At 44.8% G+C, this 23,783-nt stretch overlaps 1 protein-coding gene across 2 annotated transcripts in view; it reads right to left on the bottom strand.

Annotated features, from left to right (window-relative positions):
• Positions 1–23,783, bottom strand: part of KCTD3 (potassium channel tetramerization domain containing 3) — a 39,740-nt gene that overhangs the window by 3,238 nt on the left and 12,719 nt on the right. Inside the window, exons 8-17 of one of the 2 annotated variants that reach the window (XM_079763428.1) lie at positions 23,586–23,676; positions 18,503–18,693; positions 8,406–8,521; positions 7,016–7,103; positions 6,821–6,937; positions 5,040–5,210; positions 2,847–3,002; positions 1,858–1,954; positions 252–436; positions 42–180 (exon numbers count right to left, since the gene is read on the bottom strand). In XM_079763428.1, coding sequence (XP_079619554.1) covers positions 42–180; positions 252–436; positions 1,858–1,954; positions 2,847–3,002; positions 5,040–5,210; positions 6,821–6,937; positions 7,016–7,103; positions 8,406–8,521; positions 18,503–18,693; positions 23,586–23,676 — 1,351 coding nt within the window. Of the gene's footprint in view, positions 1–41; positions 181–251; positions 437–1,857; positions 1,955–2,846; positions 3,003–5,039; positions 5,211–6,820; positions 6,938–7,015; positions 7,104–8,405; positions 8,522–18,502; positions 18,694–23,585; positions 23,680–23,783 lie in introns of both variants that reach the window. The other variant, XM_079763427.1, reaches the window with a different exon arrangement.

The raw sequence follows: 23,783 nt of genomic DNA, 5'->3' as shown, positions 1-23,783 counted from the left end.
AGGCTCGTGTGGACACGTTTCCCCGAAGCAGCGCCGCCCACCTGGAGCCGGCCTCGCGGAGCCGGCTGTGCTGCACCACGGACGCGGCCGGGCTGATGCTGGGCGTGGCGCAGCGGGACGCGCTCAGGTCGCACTGGTCCAGCAGCTTCAGCAGCTCCTCCTCCGTGGGGCCGCCTGCGTCTGCGGAAGCACACACGTGTTACACGGCGGTGCCTGCGCTCGCCCTGGACCCCTGTCTCCACGAAACCTACCCTTGTCCTCGCTCTTGCTGACCATGTCCATGGCGGTGGTCAGGTCCCACATCTGAATGCTGCCGTTCGTGTGGCCGGTGAACAGGTAGCGCCGGGGCCGGGAGCCCATCCTGCTGGAGCCCTCGCACTCCCGCACGGTGAAGGCGGAGATGGTCGTGCAGTCCACAGCTTGGATCTCACATATTCTGGAAGGGACAGGGCACAGCTGTAAACCACGGACAGACGGCATTGCACATAAAGTAATTCCAAAATCTGAATTACAGTCAGAGCTGAATGCCCCACATGCATAAACAGATGTAAAGGGGTCAAGGCAAGTAACAGGAATCAAAGTTACACTTTGTTTCTTTGAGTCTAATGAAAAGGCTCTTATAAAATAATGTATTGAGTAATTGAAACCAGGCAAATAATAAGAAATGAGCAGTTCTTTCAAAGGAAGTTACAGACATTCACTAGAAAGATGTTGAGAAGTCACTTAAATTTATGTGTAAATTAAAATCTGAGACCAGAAATCTACAGCTGTGTGGAGGCCTGGCGAGCATCCTCCATCAGGATTACACTCTGACCTCTCAGAGCCTGAGCTGTCTGTAAGCAAAAGGCTTCCCATTAGCCGCATAAGGGGCTGCTGTTCTATGTCTGCTTACTTTTATAAATCTAGCTTTTCCTCTGGAACCTAAAGTTAACAGGTATAAACTAACTGTAGTTGGTACAACTCATTGCTACTGTGTGAGCTAAAGAGAGGGAGGAGGTTAGAACTGAACAAGATGAAATACTACATTGCAGTTTTAATAAACGTTTGGCAGCTTCTTCCAATCTGCACAGAACACTGAGTGATTTATAACATTTCTCAAGGTAATAATTTCGTCTTTACCTTATAGGCTCCTAATATATTTTCTTTAAAAAAAAAGTTTAGTACATAAAACTTTCCAGAATCAATTCATGCAATGAACTTCGATAAAAAAATTATCAAAGAGTTTATTAAAATAGTAATTAGAAATATGCTGAAGGATAACTGAGAAATTATTAAAAACAGTAACATTAATATGAGTATCCACAACTTCCTTAATAAGTACTAATAGGAATTTTGACATGCAAAAAACTTTTGAGAAATGTTATACTCAATGTGTCTGAGGCGGTAACATTCTTAAAACAGTCAAGTGGACAAGCAGAGGGAACTAACTTCCACTCGGCATCTGTACTAGTCAGGGCTACACCGATAGGTCATGTTTATACTCATTTGATCCTACGCCATCCTACAAGGTAGGAACCTTCTTTTATAGAGAAACGGGGGCTCAGAGAAACCACGTAACTGAGGGTGAGTGTCGGCAGCTGGTGAGAGGAAGAGCCAGAACTAGCCTTCAGGTCAGCTCCCCCCACCCCACTCCTGTGTTTGCTCTGCTCTGTCACTAGTCCGTCCTAACTGTCCAGCATGAGGAAATCTTAAACGTTCCCTAGAGACCCAGCACTCAGTATCCTGTCCCGATTCCAGTTAAAGCAAGACAAGGCAGTGGGCAGACTCCTCGCGGCAGTGTGTCTCTGCCCGCACTCTGATCCACGGTGCATCGCTGTGTGTGGTCTACGGCGCAGGACCCGGCCCAGCAAGCCTCACCTCTTGCCCGTGGAGGAGAGCCTGACGAACAGCTTGTTGGTGATGGGGACCACTTTCTGGATGAACACCTGCTGATCATCTCGCTCTCCAAAGGGCCCTTGATCAGACGATGCCAAAAGAAGTTCAAGTTTAAATGGTTTCATTTAACATAAATACTGGGGGAAAAAGGATTTTTCATGCCTGTCAATGTGGCCTTGCATTCCACGTCAAACAGACAAAATGCAATGGTGCGAGGACTTCAACTTGCATGAAAAAACTTTTAAGAAATGCATATTTAGTGAGGCTGTTAAAGCTGACGGCCGGAATAAGCTCCGGAGTGTCCATGCTCAGTGCCCGTGGGAAACCTGGGAACGCAGAGCCCCACCTTTACTCACTCCCTTTGAGAATGTGCTCAGTCCCTTTTATGCACTGACTGTACTTTTGGAAAGCCAACATGCAAAGTCTTAAAAATAAAGTGCAACCTCATTAAATAGGATTTAATGAATCAGAAGCCTGTTGCACCCTGCCAAGTTTTCTTATCTAATTAAAGGAAAGATTCAATTATTTTCACTTGGTTACACTTGGCAAGGCAAATCACTGACTCATCCATTTTGGAAAGATTCTTAACATAAAGAAGTGTTTTCATAAAAAACTTAAATTAACATTTTAATAATTCTTACCCCGTCATACTCAATAGCTTAAATAATTATTCACAAAAGTATATGATGTGCACCACAATATGATATAATTCACATACTACCTTATGTGAATCATACCTAATGAGATGAATAGTTACTTCTTTATTAAAGAAATAAAATGTTCCAATTCGCATAACCATCATGGCTTTTAATTATAAACAAAAATGGTTAGCGTTTGGAGATATGTACTGAATTTGTTTTAAATGAATTTCATAATTAAAATGAAAAGCTTTTAAAACTCACTTCCAGGTTTCTACTATTGTTCACACTCTGCCCCGTCCACACGCTACGTGAAACCCCACACAAGCTCACCGATGTCGTTCCCAGAGGAGTAGCTGCCGGGACTCTCCGTCTCCTCCAGAGACAGGATCTTGAACGAGGCCAGAGGAGTGGACCCGGGCTGAGTAGAGATCATGCCTCTGAACCGTGTCACCGTCCATGTCCGCACGTGATTGTTATCTGCACAGACTAGGAGGGAAGCGAACACCCAGGAGCTATTACATAGGGATCTGTAAGAGCACCACAAAACGCTTTCATAAACACACTAACTTTTTCACTGTGATCACTTTAAATAGATCAAATGGCATCTTTATCTTAAAATTATACTTAATTTGTACCTAACCAGCAAAAATGAGAGAGCTGACTATGGTTTACCTTTCTGCACATGTAAGGTATATAAGTAAGTCTATGGAACCTTATGAAAGTAGCCTATAGAGTAGAAAGGGTTAAAGAAAAGTATTTTAAGAGAAAAGATAGTAAACAAGTTGCCTAGTTTATTTTTTTAAACCAGGAACTTTCTCCTTCTGTTACTCAAATATTAACCTAGACCAGGAGCGACTGAAAATGTATCGTCACAAAGGACATTTGTCAAAAGCTATTAGGAACCAGCGACTGTTTGCCCACTGATAGTCACATGAGGAAAATTAAGATTCTCTATAAAGCTGAGTTATTTTTATATCAAATAAGAGTATGTATTTAAAAAATATACTCTAACTTCATCTACTTTGTCATATAAGTATTAAGTGGGCACATACTGAGATAATCCTAACAAGTAGCCTCCATTCCCCCTCTCCCCCACTTTGGTCTGAACACGTAATTTAAAAATACAAGCCAAAAAGTATCATAAATGTAAACTTTGTGGCATACCTTAATAAAAACATGTACTAATTGGACATGATTCCAGAAACTTCTTGTTACCAATAAGCTATGAACTCATCAGTAAATACTAGCAAAACATCTGAAATTAACTTAGATATACAACGTTTCTTACTGGTGAAATGCCATAGTTGCACATTTTAAAACAAAACTTTAGAAAGAAATTTAATTTTGGCTTATTGCGATAGGAATAAAAAATGTACAAATGTTACTTAGGTAACAAAATTCTCAGAATACCAGCTTTCTGTTAAAAAAAAAAAAGACGTTTAGTTCTAGGCTGTTTATTTAGCTTCAAGGGAAATAATATCCTGATTTCAATGTTAACCCAAGGATTCAGAAAAATTTAAATATCTTTAAAATTATGGCAAATTTTGTTATTTGGTTCAAATGAGCAACTATGGAAATTTTAATTAAAAAACTTCATACTATTAAGACATGAAAACAAACACTATGGGAAAAAGTCATTCCATTTATGTACACGTATTTTTACACTTATACTGATGTCCACCAGGTGGCAGAGTAACGTAACTGAGCACTGCATACATATACTCCAGATTTGTGGCGAAGCTGGACATTTTTCTTGACAAATTTACTTACATTTCAAACCGACGTGAAATAGTGGGTATTAAAATGCAAGTTTTACTATGTAGTGTGGCACATGCTATAATATCATCTCCATCAAAATGACAGCAATTACTACTGAGATTTCTAAGCACTGCCATGTAAAAATAAGCCAGCTGAACAGGATTTCCCACAGGAGCAAACGGCCTGACCCCTGCCTCCCTCTTGGAGAGGGTGGCAGTCAGTTCTGCCGCAGAAGCCGAGTTCTGCGCACACGAGGTGCCAACTCGAGGAGGAGACCTGTGGGCTTGGTTTCGGACTGGCTCCGGCCCTGCAGACTTCTCACTGGGTGCAGTGATGCAAGTACTTCAACTGGCATTAAAAAATTTTAAAGAGCCCTAACCCGGTTTGGCTCAGTGGATAGAGCGTCAGCCTGCGGACTGAAAGGTCCCAGGTTCGATTCTGGTCAAGGGCATGTACCTTGGTTGTGGGCACATCCCCAGTAGGGGGTGTGCAGAAGGCAGCTGATCGATGTTTCTCTCTCATTGATGTTTCTAACTCTCTACCCCTCTCCCTTCCTCTCTGTAAAAAAAAAAATCAATAAAATATATTTTTAAAAAAATTTTTAAAGAAATACGTATTTCAAAAAAATTTTGTACTGAAGGCAAAAATATGCCTAGGAACGTACAAAAGGCTGCTTTGATGGTCTTCGGGTTGTGAAATCTAGGAAATCCCACAGGCACGCGTTCCGTGAGCAGGCCTCCTCTCCAGCACAGACCCGCCCCTTACCCGACACGAGGTGCTTCTCGGACAGCATGATCTTGGTCACGGGGCTGCGGTGCACGGTGAAGGTCTGGAAGAGCTGCGGGCCCGACCCCACCGTCTCGGGGTGCTGCACGATCACCCGCACTGCCCCAGAGCTGGTACCGTAGGCGATCTCAATCCAGTTCCCACTGACACCTGGGCACAGGTGAGGGGGACATTAGGCCACAATAAACCAGGAAGAAAGTTGCCCTCGCAAAGCTCCCCTGCGAGGTGGAGGGGGGGGGGGGGCAGAGCTGACCCAGCGTCCCACCAGCCCGGCTCGGGAACCGGGGATTCTCTGCGCCTCACCCCAGAGGTAACTGCCTGCCCCCCTCGCCCCTGCACTGTGTCGGGTTCTCACAGCAGCTGTCACACCCTGATCATCTACTCCCGTCTACCCTCCTCTACTCCTCGACGGACAGAAGCCTAATCGTCTTTTTGTCTAGGTGACCCTGTAGAGTGCCCGAGACATCATAGGTCTTTACACATTTACTGAGCAACACATCGGATGCAAGTGCGAACATCACCATAACCCACAGTATTTCCAACGCCATCGTCCGTGTTCCTTCTAGCCCAGCATGACCATCTCTCTCACTTTTACTTGGCTACACTACAGAATCTTCCTGGAGGAGTCAGTGGGGTACTAGTCTATCCTACTTGACAGTTTGAAAACCCTTCTCCCTGGACAAACACACCCCACATCTCACATACCGCGCCGTCTCTAACCTTGTCCAGCTCCTCCCGTCGGGCCACCTGTGGCTGTTTCTAACGAGTGCCCAGCCCACCCAGAGTTAAAGGGGGACGGGGTCCAGTGGCCTGTCCTCTTCAAGAGCCTCAGATAGGGAGCCTCCGAGCTCCACCAGCGCCTCACCTGGTTCACCTCATTCCTGAAGCCCGTGCCGGGAAAGCACTTCTGGCCGGTCGGCGGCTCCTGCCTCTGCAGCAGCAGCGCGGCCTCCAATTTAGACAAAGAACCTGCAGCTCACTCTGCAGAGGGGCAGCTTGCTGTGAGGCCGGGCAGCAAACATTCTACCCTGTGCACCCACACTGTCCACTACAACCAGAGGAGCCAGAGGCAGCCCGAAACCATTCATGAAGAGAGCCTGCTGGCTCCGAGCCCAACACAGTTAAACTCTCACCTCAGTCTCAATCCAAAGCCCCTGCGGGCACTAGAACATCTTTTTCAGACCAAAGGATTTCCTTCAGAGAATTCCATAAAATGACATTTTATCAGTAACACTCAAACCTATCGATATCACTGTGCACATTAACTTTCCTAAAATTCCTTTCATTACTGATAACATTTAAAGTTCCCATGTATGTTTACTGTTCACTCCGGAATATAAAAACTTCCTAATTTACAGAGCTTGTTAATTTCATTGCAAAGGCCTTTGAAAGGCAATGAAAGTTACAGACCCTGACCTTCCAAGTAAAATGTCTTCCCACAACTTAAATTTGAAATTTGCAAAGGAAATGAGCTCATCTCTATCCAATAAAGATGAGCAGTCTAAGAGCTTCTGTTTTGGTTAAAAAATATACAGGCTCCTAATTTCAAAACAAAACCAGCTACTGCAATAGGAAGGTCAACGTGACGTGTGTTGGTCATGTTGGTTGATGCTGTAATGATTCGGAGGCGGCAGGTGCAATGTCGCCTGTCTGGGCCCTGTCTGACTTGGACATGAAACACGTGTACTCTTCATACAGACATGGGTGAAACCCTCAGCTCTGCAATCAGGAAGCAAGCACAGGAGCTGCCGGGCACTGACTTGTTTTGGGTGTGAGGTAAACGCTCAGCGCAGTGATGGCGTCATTGGAAGGGTCGTGGTAGAGTTCAGTTACGAGGAGATCATTGTCCTTCATCCGCAAAGGGAACTTCTGCATGTCTGCAAAACAAACCAAGAGCGCACTTATTTAAAGCTAAAGAAGGTGACGTGTTATCGGAAGCAGGACGGCTCACTCACCTATGTAATAGATGGACCCATTGTTACACCCGAGCAGAAGGAACGACCCAGCGGTGTCGTAACTAGTTATAGGGACGACATCTTGAACCTGAAGTGGCGAGATTGTCATCAGATGTCAGATATTAATTACAATTTATTTTCTGCTCCATCTTCTCAAAATTCTTGTAATAAAACACCAATCTTCACTGTAAATGGGGCTTAGAAATGGACATTTCATACGTACACACATGCGCACACACACCCTGCACAGGGAATGGTAAAGAACCACGTGTGTGATTCCCTTTAAAGCTTTTAAAAAATGTGATTTTCCACAGGGGCACTTTCCTTTCAGAGTCTGGAAGAATTCTCTCTTTCTGCACATGGTTCTGAGGCCACAGCACTCGTGAGGACTGGAAGGCCAGGTCTGAGCAGGGCACACAGCGATCAATGGCCTGCTCAGTTACCTACTGAGGGACAGGCTTAGGCCCGGGCCTAGATCAACCCACTTCCGGACTACTTCTTCCCTCGATAACCCGTCCTCCTGTGAAAAGACGGCGCCTCTGCTTTCACTCTGCCCCCTGCAGACTTCACCTGTTTCCTAGGAAATGCATTAAGGCAAATAAGCTCTCAGATGTTTTGTTTTTTCAAGCACTAAAATAAAAAATTCAGTTTCCAAGCAAATCAACATAGTTGCAAATCAATAGCTGCCTATATTTGTGCTAAAAGAAAAGCAAAGGGCATGATTTTTACCACAAAACACAACCAAACCGAAGTATTTGCTTGAGGAGAGAAGTGACAATAGGAAGACCTGGGCACAGCGAGGAGGTGTGACGCCTCACAGATGCCACTCCAACGCAGAGCTTCCCCCGTACCAGGCGCTCCCAGAGCACCAGCACGGGAGGGGAACGCAGGGGCTGTGCACTTGTGGGCAAGAGGGAAAACAGAGACAATGCAGTGCGATCGGCTGCACCACCACCAGAGACGGGGAGGGGGCTCATCTGGGCCCAGCGTGGGAGAGGGCAAAGGCCAAGGAAACATGCAGAAAAGTGAAGCTCGGGAACTAGCAAGTCACCGAGGAAGAGGAGGGAAAGGACAAGCTGACAGAGCAGCAAGTAAAAGCACAGAACCCAGGCCACTCCTATGGAAAGGAAAATGCAAAGAGCTGAAAGTTGCAACTCAAACCACGTCAAGGAAATAAGAAAGGGCAGATCACAGTTTAAAAACTTATTGCAAAGTGACTTAAAATTCTAAATAGAAATAGTCAAATCTCATCCAGAAGCCAATTTGCCACTAAACATATTCACTCATTCTGTAAAATCAAACAAAAGGAACTCCACAGTAAGCAGCAGGTGCCCCGTCAGCAGGGTTTCAGCGGCTCTCACGGCGGCTGCCTGCTCCGGGTGGAACTCACCTGCCAGTGCTGAGTGACGGCGTTCCACACGCCCACCTTCCCGGTGTGGCTCGTGGCCACCAACTGGTTACCAATGAAGAAGAGAGCATCTACGGGGACACCCAGGCTGAACACGCCTAAGAGATAAGAAATAAAGAGGCTGATCAGTCATCAATTGAACCCAAACCTTAAAAACATGTTGAAGGTCACTACTTTTAACCTAGTCTCATTTCTACAAACTAGGTACTAAACACTTAGGGGACCAGAAATAAGCAACTCTTAAGCAGCTTACACACTCCTAAAGCACACAGACGCCTGCCCAAGTCCTCGCACACGGATAGGACGTCCTGTCATCGGCAGCTGTGGTGCCCGCACCTAGTTGATCTTTCCGATTTGCCAGGTAGGTTTAAAGCGAACAAAATAAGATAACTGGCTCCTGCTCCCTCAATCAGAAAGCCACTGCGTTGCTATAAAACCCATGGAGATTTAGCTACAACTCATGGACCAGATGTCTGGGAACCACTGGTCTGAGGAATATAGACTTGGGAACCCTCAATGATCTAGAAACCTGGAAATAAGCAAAAAATAGGGGCGGGGAGGGGAAAACAAGCAAAGGAGCAAGGAGTCATTCCACACTCAGACACCCAGGCCTTTACTCCGCTTGTCTAAACCCCTCGTTTCCCAGCATGTAGATCTCAGTGGAATTTATTCAAAAGGCACGATTTTAGGCCGTGGATTGAAAACACAAGCCAGAATATCACTCGGAGCTTACAGTGCAATAGAGGAAAAATGCCAACAGCCAATTACAGCACTAGGTAACAGTAACAGCAGATACACAGGAATAAACTACCCAGAGGTCAAAGGGGTAGGAAGGGTTTGAGAATGTTTCTTAGGAAAGAAGCCGTGAGAGTGGGTTTTTAAAAAGGTGAACAGGAGTTCATCAACTGGGGGGCAGCATGGGAAGCCCAGGGAATCTGAGGAAAGGGGGGCGGGTAGTGAGGGAGGTTGGAAGGGGCCAACATTCCACATTAAGAGCAGGAGCGTGACGTCTGACGCAGAGAAGCCCGGCTCCCCTGGGTGTGGCGCTCGCGGCCACACAGGTCTCTCCAGCAGGCGGGAGCGCTGGGGAGGGAGGCCCTGGCTCTCGGGAGCCTGCTCCAGCCGCCTTTCTGGATCTTGCTGTCTCATCTATAAAGCAGCTGCAGCTAAAGGTCTCGGTGTCTAGTTCACCTTCAAAATGTTACAATCCAATTTTGACACAAATAGTATCACCTTAATTATTTGAAAAACATTTTATAAAAACTGTCTTTTTTTTTTTAAAAAGATGGCGACCGGCAGGAAGGTAGGGAGAGAGAGAGTGTGAGTGAGGAACCCATAGAGGAGAGTGTAGATGTGTGTGGTGTGTGTGTGTGTATGAGATAGGGTCAGTTAGATTCTGCAGGTCTTCCAAGGGGCTCCCGAACAGGGCAGCCCTAGACGGCGGAGCCCCGCGCACAAAGCGGACACTTCTCGGCGGCTGGTGCGGACGCAGAGACCACGCCATCTTGGGAAACAGAGCTGCCCGAGACTCGGATCCTGGCTTCCGACACAAACCAGGACCCTGCAGCCACTGGGGACAGAGAACTGCTATCACAGCTTCAGACAAACAAACAAGAATCCAGACTTCCCGGCAGATTTCCGTGAGTCAAAGAGCCTATCCCCCTCCTCGCAGGCGCTGATAGCGCCATAGTAACTGATAGACCCGCCCCTCCCCCAAGCTGCTGAGCGCCCACAGGCGTGCGGAAAGCGCCATAGTAACTGATAGACGCGCCCCTCGCCCAAGCTGCTCACAGGCGCGCGCACAGACAGCGCCATAGTAACTGATAGATCCGCCCCTGGCCCAAGCTGCCAAGCTTTGCGCAGGGACCCGCTCCCTCTTAGGGAATTTGGCGCGCGCTCGCGCACGGGACAGAAGCAGCTCCCCGTCGGGGAAATCTGTCAGTGCGCACAGAGGGCTCCGCTTCGGGGAATTTGGGGGAATTTGGCTCGCGGGGCACAGCTCCCCCTTCGAAGATTCTTAAAAGCGTGCACAGAGGGGCTTCCCTTTGGGGAATTTGGCGCGCAGGACGGACTCCGCCCCCCTTCTGGGACTTTGGGAGAGTGCACTGAGCCGGCTCACCTTCAGGTTTTTAAGAATGTGCGCTCTAGCCGGTTTGGCTCAGTAGAGAGAGCACACACAGGACGCAGCCCCACTTCAGGGAATTTGGCACGCCGGACACAGCTGCCTGGGATCCCTGACTCACAGCGCATTCACACTAAGAGCCAGCGACCCCAATTGTTGGTGCGTGCACACACAGGGACCCTGATTCTCAACGAGAAACCGCACAAGGCAACAGAGACTTTGACACTCGAGTCTTGGTGCAGACACAGGGAAACTCTGACTCCTGGCACATGCTAAGGATCTCATTCTCGGCACATACCAACAGTGTGGTGCAGACAGGGCCCCTGATTCTAAATGTGCACACGAGGCCACACAGAACACTGGGGACACTGATCCTGGGCAAGTTTGGTTCCCACCAACCAAAGACAGTCACACGTCCTAGTGTCAGAGCACTTCAGTGAAACTAGGGTGGAGCGAAGTCCCCACAGCACACGGCCCAGGTCCACGCAAACAGAAGCTTGAGCTTTCTGGTAATAGCCAGAATGGGGAAACGAAATAACTCACAGAGGAAAGAAAATGTGGAGTCGCCAAGAAAGGAAATTAGTGAAAATGAAGCTTGCAACATGACCGAAAAGGAGTTCAGAGTAATGGTCATGGAATTTATACATCGGATGGATGAGAAAATCAACAACTTATGCAAGAATCAGGAAGAAATGAAAAGTGATATAGCTACAATCAAAAACACCATGGAAAGTTTCAACAGTAGATTACAAGAAGCAGAGGACCGAATTAGTGAGTTAGAAGATCAGGTACAGAAACAAGCTCAAGCTGAACAGCAATTGGAGAAAAAAATTAAAAAGCAGGAGGAAAGCCTAAGGGAGCTTCGGGACAACATGAAACGAAGTAACATGCGTATAACAGGGCTGCCAGAAGGACAAGAAGAGCAGCAGGGATTAGAAAATCTATTTGAAGAAATAATGACAGAAAACTTCCCGGATATGGGAAAGATAAAAGTTACGCAAGTTAAGAGAGTCCCAAGCAGGATCAACCCCAAAAGACCCACACCAAGACATGTCATAATTTCAATGGCAAATATAAATGATAAAGAGAGAATCCTAAAGGCGGCAAGAGAGAGACAGAGAGTTACCTACAAAGGAACACCCATCAGATTGTCAAATGATTACTCATCAGAAACACAACAAGCTAGAAGTGAATGGAAGGAGGTATACAAAGTGTTGCAAAGCAAAGGACTGAATCCAAGAATACTATATCCAGCAAGACTATCAATCAAAATTGAAGGGGAAATCAGGAGCTTTGCAGACAAAAAAAGCCTCAGGGAGTTTATCACCACCAAACCAGCAATGCAAGAATTGCTAAAGGGAATACTGTAAAAAGAAGAAATAAACAGGTAAGAAGGAATACAGACACAAAAATAGATATGACTGCAAACAAATACCTTTCAGTAATAACTTTAAATGTAAACGGACTAAATGCTCCAATCAAAAGACATCGAGTAGCTGAATGGATAAAAAAACACGACCCATATATATGCTGTCTACAAGAGACCCACCTCAGAACAAGAGACTCACACAGATTGAAAGTGAAGGGATGGAAAAATATCTTTCAGGCAAATGGAAATGAAAAAAAAGCTGGGGTAGCAATACTTATATCTGACAAAATAGACCTCAAAGTAAATGCCATAACAAGAGATAAGGAAGGCCACTTCATAATACTAAAGGGAGAAATCCAACAAGAAGAAATAATTCTGGTAAACATATACGCTCCCAATATAGGAGCACCCAAATACATAAAAAAACTCCTGGAGGATATCAAGGGAGAGATTAATAGCAACACAATCATAGTAGGAGACTTTAATACCCCACTATCACCACTGGACAAATCCTCTAAACAAAAAATCAGCAAAGAAACAGCAATCCTAAATGACTCACTAGACCAGATGGAATTAATTGACATCTTCAGAACATTTCACCCCAAAGCCACAGAATATACATTCTTCTCAAGTGCACATGGGTCATTTTCAAAGATAGACCATATGCTGGGTCACAGGCAAAGTCTCTTCAAATTCAAGAAGATAGAAATTATATCAAGCATCTTCTCAGATCACAGTGGCATAAAACTGGAAATCAACTACAATAAAAACAATCCAAAGATATCAAACACATGGAGACTAAACAGCATGCTATTAAACAAGGACTGGGTCACCAGAGAGATCAAGGAAGAAATAAAAAACATCATGGCAACAAATGACAATGAAAACACAACAATCCAAAATCTATGGGACACAGCGAAAGCAGTCTTGAGAGGGAAGTTCATAGCTCTACAGGCCTATTGCAAAAAACAAGAAACAATGGTAATAAATTACTTAACCCTACAACTCAAAGAGCTAGAAAAAGAGCAGCAAGAAAAGCCCAGTGTAACCAGAAGGAAGGAAATAACAAAGATCAGAGCGGAGATAAATGACATAGAGACCAAAGAAACAATACATAAGATCAACAAAACCAAGAGCTGGTTCTTTGAAAGGATAAACAAGATTGATGGACCTCTAGCCAGGCTCACCAAGAAGCAAAGAGAGAGGACCCAAATAAACAAAATCAGAAATGAAAGAGGTGAAATAACAACAGACCCCGCTGAGATACAAAGGATTGTTACAAAATACTACGAACAACTCTATTCCAACAAACTGGACAATCTGGAGGAAATGGACATATTCCTAGAAAAATATAACCTTCCAAAAATCAATCAAGAAGAATCTAAACAGCTCAATAGGCCAATAACTATGGACGAAATTGAAGCAGTCATCAAAAAGCTTCCAGCAAACAAAAGCCCGGGGCCAGATGGCTTCACAGGAGAGTTTTACCAAACATTCAAGGAAGAACTAAAACCTATCCTCCTCAGACTATTCCAAAAAATTCAAGTGGAAGGAACACTTCCAAGCTCCTTCTATGAAGCCAGCATCACCCTAATACCAAAACCAGATAAAGACAACACAATGAAAGAGAATTACAGACCAATATCCCTCATGAACATAGATGCCAAAATCCTCAACAAAATTCTAGCAAATCGGCTCCAGCAGTACATCAGAAAGATCATACACCATGACCAAGTAGGATTTATCCCAGGAATGCAAGGATGGTACAATATCCGCAAATCAATAAACGTGATACATCACATAAACAAATTGAAAGATAAAAATCACATAGTCATATCAATTGATGCAGAAAAAGCATTTGACAAAATCCAACACCCTTTCTTGATAAAAGCTCTCAACAAGGTGGGAATAGATGGCTCATACCTCAACATAATAAAAGCTATATATGATAAACCCACAGCAAACATCATACTCAATGGACAAAAACTAAAGACATTTCCCCTAAGAACAGGAACAAGACAGGGATGCCCACTCTCACCACTCCTGTTTGACATAGTACTGGAAGTATTAGCCATTGCAATTAGACAAGAAGAAGAAATAAAAGGCATCCAGATTGGAAAAGAACAAGTAAAGCTGTCTTTATTTGCAGACGACATGATATTGTACATAAAAAATCCGAAAGACTCCGTCAAAAAACTCATAGACTTAATAAATGAATTCGGCAATGTAGCAGGATACAAAATTAACGCCAAGAAATCTATGGCCTTTCTATACACCAATAGTGAACTTACAGACAGAGAGACTAAAAAGGCAATCCCATTTACCATCGCACCAAAAAAATTAAGATACCTAGGAATAAACTTAACTAAGGAGGTAAAAGACCTATACACGGAAAACTACAGGACACTGAAAAAAGAGATAGAGGAAGACGTAAACAGATGGAAGAACATACCATGTTCATGGATTGGTAGAATCAACATCATTAAAATGTCCATACTACCCAAAGCAATCTATAGATTCAATGCACTCCCCATTAAAATACCAACGGCATATTTCACAGACCTTGAAAGAACTCTCCAAAAATTCATCTGGAATAAAAAAAGACCCCGAATAGCCACAGCAATCCTGAGAAAGAAGAATAAAGTAGGAGGGATCTCAATACCAGATTTCAAGCTATATTACAAAGCCACTGTTCTCAAAACAGCCTGGTACTGGCACAAGAACAGACATATAGATCAATGGAACAGAATAGAGAATCCAGATATTGACCCAAACCACTATGCTCAATTAATATTTGACAAAGGAGGCATGAACATACAATGGAATAAAGACAGTCTCTTCAATAAATGGTGTTGGGAAAATTGGACAGATACATGCAAAAAAATGAAGCTTGATCACCAACTTACGCCATACACAAAAATAAACTCAAAATGGATACAGGACTTAAACATAAGACGGGAAACCATAAAAATACTAGAGCAATCCACAGGCAGCAAAATGTCAGACATATGCCAAAAGAAATTCTTCACTGACACTGCCCCTAGGGCAATGGAAGCTAAAGAGAAAATTAACAAATGGGACTACATCAAAATAAAAAGCTTTTTCACAGCAAAAGAAACCATCAACAAAACAACAAGAAGGCCCACTGCATGGGAGAACATATTTGCAAATGGCATCACTGATAAAGGTTTAATCTCCAACATCTACAGGCAGCTTATACAACTTAATAAAAGGAAGATAAATGATCCAATAAAAAAATGGGCAACAGACCTAAATAGAATCTTTTCAAAAGAAGACAGAAGGAAGGCCAAGAGACACATGAAAACATGCTCAACGTCACTAATTATCCGAGAGATGCAAATCAAAACAACAATGCGGTACCATCTCACACCTGTCAGAATGGCTATCATCAACAAATCAACAAACGACAAGTGTTGGCGAGGATGCGGAGAAAAAGGAACCCTCGTGCACTGCTGGTGGGATTGCAGACTGGTGCAGCCACTGTGGAGAACAGTATGGAGTTTCCTCAAAAAACTGAAAATGGAACTCCCATTTGACCCAGTAATCCCACTCCTGGGAATATATCCGAAGAAACTAGAAACACCAATTAGAAAGGATATATGCACCCCTATGTTCATAGCAGCGCAATTCACCATAGCTAAGATTTGGAAACAGCCTAGGTGCCCGTCAGCAGATGACTGGATCAGAAAACTGTGGTACATCTACACAATGGAATACTATGCTGCCATAAAAAAGAAGGAATTCTCATCATTTGCAGCAACCTGGGAGGAATTGGAGAACATTATGTTAAGTGAAATAAGTCAGTCAATGAAAGAAAAATACCACATGATCTCACTCATTTATGGATAATAAAGAACATTATAAACTTGAACAAAAAGATAGATACAGAGACAGTAAAGCATCAAACAGACTGTCAAATTACAAGGGGAAGGTTAGGGAGAGGTGGGGGAGATAAGAGATCAATCAAAGGACTTGTATGCATGCATATAAGCATAACCAATGGATGCAAAACTCTGGGGGGTGGGGGCATATATGGGAGTGGGGTGTGGGGAGGGCAATGGTAAGATATGTACACATATAATACCTTAATAAAAAAATTGGAAAAAAAAAAAAACTGTCTTTTTATCTAAAAATGATGGGAAAATACCTCACCTATTTGTGTAATGTGGATTAAAATCCTGTTTCCGGTATCAGTTTTTTACTTTTTAAAAAAGTACCTATCATGTGACTACATGAACAATTTTCTCAGCATCTAGCTTAGAAAAAACAAGGCATTGAAGAGAAACAAAAAAATTAAATGCGATTGCAGCATGTATTAAAACCGTAAGCCAGAAGAGAGAACTGATTTCTTTTGAACTTGACACCTGTAGCGGGTATTCCTCGTTCTGTGCAAACCTGCACTGCACACAAACAAGACCAGCAGCAATCAATAACTGTGAAAAAGCTTCACGAATCTTAAAAAAGCCAGGCATCTCTCAGGAATAAAAAGGATTGACACTGGACGAAAAGAAAGAAAAAAGCACTGCTATTTCACGTGCAACTTCAAGAATTCTTACGGAATAGGACTTTCATTTTGATGTCAAACCATTGTGGAGAGCATGCGGAGCTAACTACCTGCAGACCATGGCTCAGCAAAAGGCAGAAACAAAACCAGGAAAACCAACGAACGTGGATTACTCTAGAGAGAGACGCGGGCCTGGGAAATCAAGGAGGACGTTCTGAATGATGGAGAAATTGAACGTGTCACTGCTGCTTAGGTCCCGCACCCTGACCGCCCTCCACAGGGACGGCAGCAGGAGCAGCAACGACAAGGTCCGTCCTGAGCGGCCTCTGGGTGAGAGAGTGCCTCAGCCGCCGCCCAGCAGCACGCCATGCTCACGTAAGTTCCATGAAGGGAGGGCAGCCCTTCATGGACACACCAGCCTAGCCATCTCCTGGGTGCTGCTGTCAGGTCTAGAGAACGTCTGTGATAACCAGTGGTCTCTTACAGAGCATGAACCATTACATGTAGCGTCTCACAACACAGCTACCTACCCCACTAGCCTGTGCACGCACAACAAAGCAAACATCTCCTTCCCTTACTGGTATATTACAAGGGGCAATTTGAGGGGGAAAAAACACACCACACCGGACTCCATTTCTGTATCATTATTCCTTTTTCACTCTCATTATCTTAGGAGAGTACTGAGTCCAGACTACGTGACGTGTGATAAGGTCTTACGTTTTCTAGAACTCTCTGGTGGTAGGGTTATGGGGTAACCAACCCTAAGTTCCCCAAGACTAACTCAGTTTACTTTAACTATTTCCACTACTCTTACTAGCAGCTTCAGTTCTGTCTTTCCATCGCTGTAACCTCATCACTGTCCAATACATTACTGTGTTGAAATCCGGGTTTCCCTCCCACCTACAGAGAAACACACGAACAGATGACACGTTGCTGTTTTGCAATATTCCTTTTAAGCCTGTTCTGAAGACCTTTCACAATTACTATGAGTTTACCTAAAACTGTTTATAATCTAAAATAAAATGTTGTGTTTTCCTTCTATTAGAGATGGATCCCTGGCTTCAACAAGGGCAATCAGCAGCCGCCTGCTCAGCCTGCACCTGCACCATCTAAGCTAGAAGATGCTCACAAACACGACCCGTCCGTTCCGACTCACGGAAGGGGGGGGGGGGGGGGCTTTACAGAAACTGGGCAACCTGTGGAAAAAGTTTAAAAATAAACTTTACCTTTCCTTCAACTTTATAGGTGTTAGTAACTTGCCTTATTGTGTCTTATGCAACAAAATGTTTTGCCAGGTGTGGGTCCACTGAGAACAAATGTGCAGAGTTTAAAGTAAAAAATATTTTAAACAAACGTGAAAAACTCTTTAAAAGCCAGAAACGTCTGCGGGACTTTTATACCGGAAGTGAAACAGGCAGGAAGCATCTCGCAGGTCACGTGACGGCATCTAGTGGCTACAGAATGCCCACGCGTGCTGGGAAAGGACGTGGACAGGCGGCTCAGCGGACGAAGAGGCCGCCAGGAGCCCAGCTCGGCCGCAGAGACACAGTGAGCCCGAGTCAGAGACTCCGCGGAGACCACCTGGCGCCTGCGGGCCTGCCTCGTTTTCCTGCCTCAGCTGAGCACAGGCTGGGCTGGCCCGGTGCTCTGCTTCTCTTCTCGGCACCAGCACCGACCCGTCACTGAAGGTCTGTTATGTGAAAGTTTGGCCACAAGCATGTGGTGTTGACATGCTCTGGCCTAGAGCACCTGCTGACATTTGCACTGCGGGTGCAGGGCATACTGGGGTGCAGGGCATGCTGGGGAGCAGGCGCCGGCACCGTCAGAGCCGCGGCACTGACTTGGACTGGCCCTTCTACTCTTCTGCGCTAGGTTTCAGTGCAGTAAAGTGGTGCAAAGACTCTTTCTTCCTACTAAAACGTCACTTTTCCCCTCTTTAAAGATCATCTCTCCCACTGAGCGGTCCTGTGACCACCATTAGGTTTGCTATTTACGGCAATCCTGCTAAGCTGCAGAATATCACATATACCAGCAAAATGCAGCAGACACAAAGCTTTGCCCACCGATTTCCGTTCCGCTTCCTCCATCCTGGACGCTCCATAGGATGATGCTACTCTCCGAGGCCACGGCAACCATTTTGTCTTTGTCTCCATGGGGACCTCCGACCACCTTCGCATTTAGAGCTACTCGTTCAACTGTCCAATCCAAATACGGGCTTGTGAACACCTGCTGCCACCCCGAGGACTCTTTGATTCTGTCAAGGGAGAATGGGCACAGGTGACTCAGCAGCAACTCGGCAGACACAGGGCCACAAAGTGGACTATTCACAGCTCACCACCTACCTTCATGTTAAATATGAAATGTCGGGATACCATCTACAAATCCAGGAAAGTATTCCTGAAATACCTTATGCTTACATACATACAAAATCTAAACCACTAAAAAGAGATTAGAGTTCTATATTTCTGCCAAGAATAATTTAGGAAAGCCCTCAAAAAAAAAAAAAAGTCAATAGCAACTAGGCTGAACCTTTCACTTTTCTCCACAAAAAAAGTGCTACTATCGTTACTTATGGGTAGGTATGGTCAACAAAAGTCAGAATTTAGGATAAGTATTACCCCTTTCAGTTATTAATCACTCAGTTATTATTAACTGAGACCACACACTCAATCCATTCCTTTTCTTACCTGAGAGGACAGTCTCCCCAGGCCATTAAGATAAGGAGTGATGTGGTATAACAGCACTCCAATACCTCGGCACCATCAATTGCAGAAAACGCGAGGCTTGGAAACCCTTCTGAGGACTGGATTTTAAGGTTTCATCCTAAGTGAAAAATCTTACAGGCCTATATATTCCCCCTACATAAAGGCTTACCAGGATTCAGATTTGTAGTTGACCAAATATATACTTAATGCCTTAATATTTAATTTCTGATAACACACCTGTAAGCTGTTAGTAATTTCCCCATCTTAAGTCTTTCAGACACATACTCCGTGTGGTTGTACAGCAAGCCTTCCCACATCTAGACCCTGCAGTTGTGCAATCGTGGCAACGGGTGACCCGACTTTAACTACAGAATACCTACCTATCTTTAAAGTTACACAAATAGATGAAACTAAATTATAAAGCTTCTCTGCCTTACCTAAAGAGAATAAACAGAACATCAAGAAAAAAATGTTCCTTTATGTACAACCTAACACATTTGTCCAAAGGTCAAACTCAGGCACTTAGATATCATGATCTGAAGAACCCAAATGAAATCACTCCACTTCATTTTTGTTTTAAAATGTATGCTAGCCCGGCTGGTGTGGCTCAGTGGTTGAGCCATGACCCATGAACCAAGAGGTCACCTGTTTTATTCCTGGTCAGGACACATGCCCGGGTTGCAGGCTAGATCCCCAGTAGGGGGTGCGCAGGAGGCAGCTGATCAATGATGCTCTCTTATGATTGATGTTCCTCTCTACCCCTCTCCCTTCCTCTTTCTAAAATCAATAAAAACATTTTTTTTTAAATGTATGCTAAAATAACACAACTATAACTCACACAAAAAAATGACCCTTCTTATTCATTAAGAATTAAGACTGCCTTAATTAACTTCAAAGCAAGAGAGAAATGTATCAAGTTTTCCTAAGCATTGAATGATCTGTAATTACCCTATTCAGCCACCAGATGGGATTCATGTATGAAGATAAACAAATGGAAGCAATTACCTAATAAACTTGGAAAACTGACACACATTGAGAAATCAAATGTTGATGTTCTTAGGGACTAACTGTTCAGTGAGGAGAGGCAGAAGTGATGCAACGAGGTGAGTGATGGGATGTTGTGATCATTAGGAACAGAAATAACAACAGGATGTCCCCAAAAACTTATACCCACTTTGAATACCACTATTAATTCCAATGGGTTAAATCTGAAAAGAAAGAAACATCAACTGAGCTATCAGCTGTTAAAGTGTGTATACATTTTTGGGGGACACCTGTATATGCAATCTAGTCTTCTTCAGGGTTCATACCTCTAAGTTCTTTTTCACTATAGAAATTAGGGTATTACAAAATAAGGAGATGGCAAAAAAAAAAAAAAGGATCAAGATAGCATATTTGAAAACGATTATAACAACCACAGAACTTAATCCTATGTGTAAATTTACTTTAGTTTGGAAGTTAAAAAATTAAATACCAAGAAGAAAGACATATTTGCTCTGTAACTTTCCGCAGAAGTAATGCAGAATTTAAAATATAAAATACTACAGAGTGAGCGCTGGTGTCCCAACGCCCACCTGCTTCCTGCTCCGGTGAGCCGACCCCTGGCAGCCAGGACTCTCTGCAAGGAGTGTGGCCACCTTCCACGGAGGTCTCACAGAAACACGTGAGGGAACCAGGCCCATGAGTTTTGGAGCTTATAACACACTGACCTACATTGTATGGGAAGAGACAGCATGTAAGAAGATCTTAAGAGTCTAAAATTAGACCTCTGTGTCTGTGTGTGTGTGTGTGTGTGTGTGTGTGTGTAGCAAAATAAAAGCTTTCATGTTTAAGTGTGAAAAGGATGATTTCTGTTACCATCAAAACGTAAGTGTCTGCCCACTTGGAAGAAAACAGATTCCTAAATCTCACACCACGTACAAGCAGTAAATCCCACAAAGATAAAGTTCTCTAGTGCGATGTGAAGCTCCAAGGAGGCGAGTCAGACAACAACTCTGCATTCGTACAAGTATCTGCTCTAACCCAGCAAGAAAAGGAGACAGGAGTAAAGCCGAGCAATGCAGAAAAGCGTGAGCCAGGTGGAGACTAGCCAGGGTGCACTGTGCGCTGTCCTTTCTTTTAAGGTGTGAATTTATTGGTAGAGCAGTGGAAAAATTACCCTCTTAATCTGAGTATCTTCTTTTGGAAACTTATTGCCACTGAGCTGAGTAAGTTAAGGAGCACCACTGGGCCCTCTGTCACTCTGCCTGGGCTCTGCCATCACTGACACTCGTGAAGGCACAGAAAGGCTGCGGTCAAAATCAAAGACTGCACCCTCCGTCCACCTGTCACTCGGGGAGGGGGTGACTGCGCAGCACCGGTGTCCATCTGGCAGGCAGGCGCCTGGAGCGCTGTTGTGCAATACAGCGGGCACTGGGCACGCCCGCTTCACAGCTCTCCTGGAACCCCGCATCAACACAGATATGCACACGCCACTCACCAATGAAATGGTCTGCTCAAGTCAGATCTGGATGCCAACATGTTCAAATAACACTCCCCCAAATTTAATTTCTCTTTCTGATCATTCTTGCTTCCCATAAAAGTCATCCCCAAAGGAAATCATCTACAAAATCACTTCCATATTATTCAATTAAAGTGAAAAATAACAAAATGCTCTCAAAATGGGGAGTTTCTACCGAACCTCTATTGCAATGAAAATAAAAGGCGGAGGTTACGGATATAAAAGGCTTTTTTTTTTTTAACCACATATGGCAAACCTATCATAAACTGAGATTAAAAAAAAACACTCATCAAGGATTCTTTAAAATACATGTGTAATCTGTAGAAGACATTCTAAATATTTTTAACCCATTGTGGCTATTTCCTCTTAAACATAATAGTAACAAAATACATATTCTTTGACTTTTCAGCAATTAGATTAAATGGTATCATAGTCTAAGCCAGCAGTTGCCAACCTTTCGGACCTCATGGACCACCAGTGGTCCGCGGACCACCGGTTGGTGACCACTGGTCTAAGCTACTATTTCACAACCATTTTGTGCTTCTATACCATTCTCTGTCATCAATATTTCTCATTGCAATTGTGATTTTTGAACTAAAAACCTATCCTTTATCCAATTAAAATTAAAATCCACTGGTCTACATTCTTCCTCACTCCTTTTAGTTTCTGAGAAAGCAGAAATTAGTAAAAGCCAAACGCCCTCTGAAAGTCTCACGCACCGCACACATTAAAAGACATCACTTCTGCCCACGACTGTCCTGTGTGACCATCGCACTCCCAACCATGTGCTTGTCATGACCAATGTGGAGCCTTACCCCTCGATACTCGAAGCACAAGAGACTGAAATACTGCAGACAGAAAACCACGAGGCTCCGTCATAATCTCTCCGGGTCGTTTACCCCAATAGTTAAGTGGCTCAGAAGCTAGATTTCTAATAAGCAAGAAGGAGTAACTTCGTACTGTCTGGGAAATAGCCTACCTAATAATAGACAAATTTGCAAATTGACCGTACCTTCGCTATGCCCGTGATTGGCCAGGAGGCGCGGGGGGGGGGGGGGGCGACTCGGGGTGGCCGGGGTAGCTGATTGGGCCGGCGGGACGCTGAGCTGCGTCGCCAGCAGCGGACCGAGCTCAGCGTCTGTGCCATGGCTGTGCTGCGGCACAGAAGGGGCCTCTGGGGCAGCGAGCTGATGTCCCACCGCACGGACCATCAAAAGTGGGGGAGCTGAGTGCCTGAGCAGACAGGCACTCAGCTCCCCCACAATCGAAAGCAAAAGTGTGGGAGCTGGGTGCCTGTCCGCTCAGGCAGCAGGCCTTTCAGAAGCCTCCACCGCACCAGAGGCTTCTGAAAGGCCTGGTGCACCAGCGATCGAAAGCGAAAGCGTGGGAGCTGGGTGCGGCGCCGGAGGCTTCTGAAAGGCCTGGTGCACCAGCGGACAGGGACCCAGCTCCCTGCGATCAAAAGCAAAAGCGTGGGAGCTGGGTGCCTGTCCACTCAGGCAGCAGGCCTTTCAGAAGCCTCTGCCACGCCAGAGGCTTCTGAAAGGCCTGGTGCACCAGCGATCGAAAGGAAAGCGTGGGAGCTGGGTGCCTGTCCACTCAGGCACCAGGCCTTTCAGAAGCCTCCGGCGCCTGGTGCAACAGCGGACAGGCACCCAGCTCCCCGTGATCAAAAGCGAAAGCGTGTAGGGGACCCTACACATGCATGATTCAATCATGCACTGGGCTTCTAGTCTAAGACATATAAGGCCACCAGCAGTACTGACCAACTTAGCTATGAAAATAAAAGCAAACTAAATCTAACAGATACAGAAGTGAGGAGAATAGGGAAAACTTGACGGCTGGAAGAAAGAGCTCTTCTATCTATACATATAAAGTCACAATCACTGAAACTACCCCCCGGATTAAAAGCACCGTCAGCCGTGAGGACCTGCGCAGTACCTGTAGCAGACAGCGAAGTGGGCATAGGCAGCCACGATCCAGTTGTGGTGGCCAGCCACGATCAGCACCTTGCGTGGGTCCACAGGAAATCCTGCTGATTTAGAAAGGGAAATATTTTAGCTACAGCACAGGCCTCCCCCTCCCCCCGTTACCCCTCTTCCCCCCGTCCTCTGCCTGTCCTAACAGTTTTTTGCTGCA

This window comes from Cnephaeus nilssonii, assembly GCF_951640355.1.
Source record: "Cnephaeus nilssonii genome assembly, chromosome: 23".
NCBI lineage: Eukaryota > Metazoa > Chordata > Mammalia > Chiroptera > Vespertilionidae > Cnephaeus > Cnephaeus nilssonii.
This window is presented reverse-complemented; position numbering and strand designations above follow the sequence as displayed.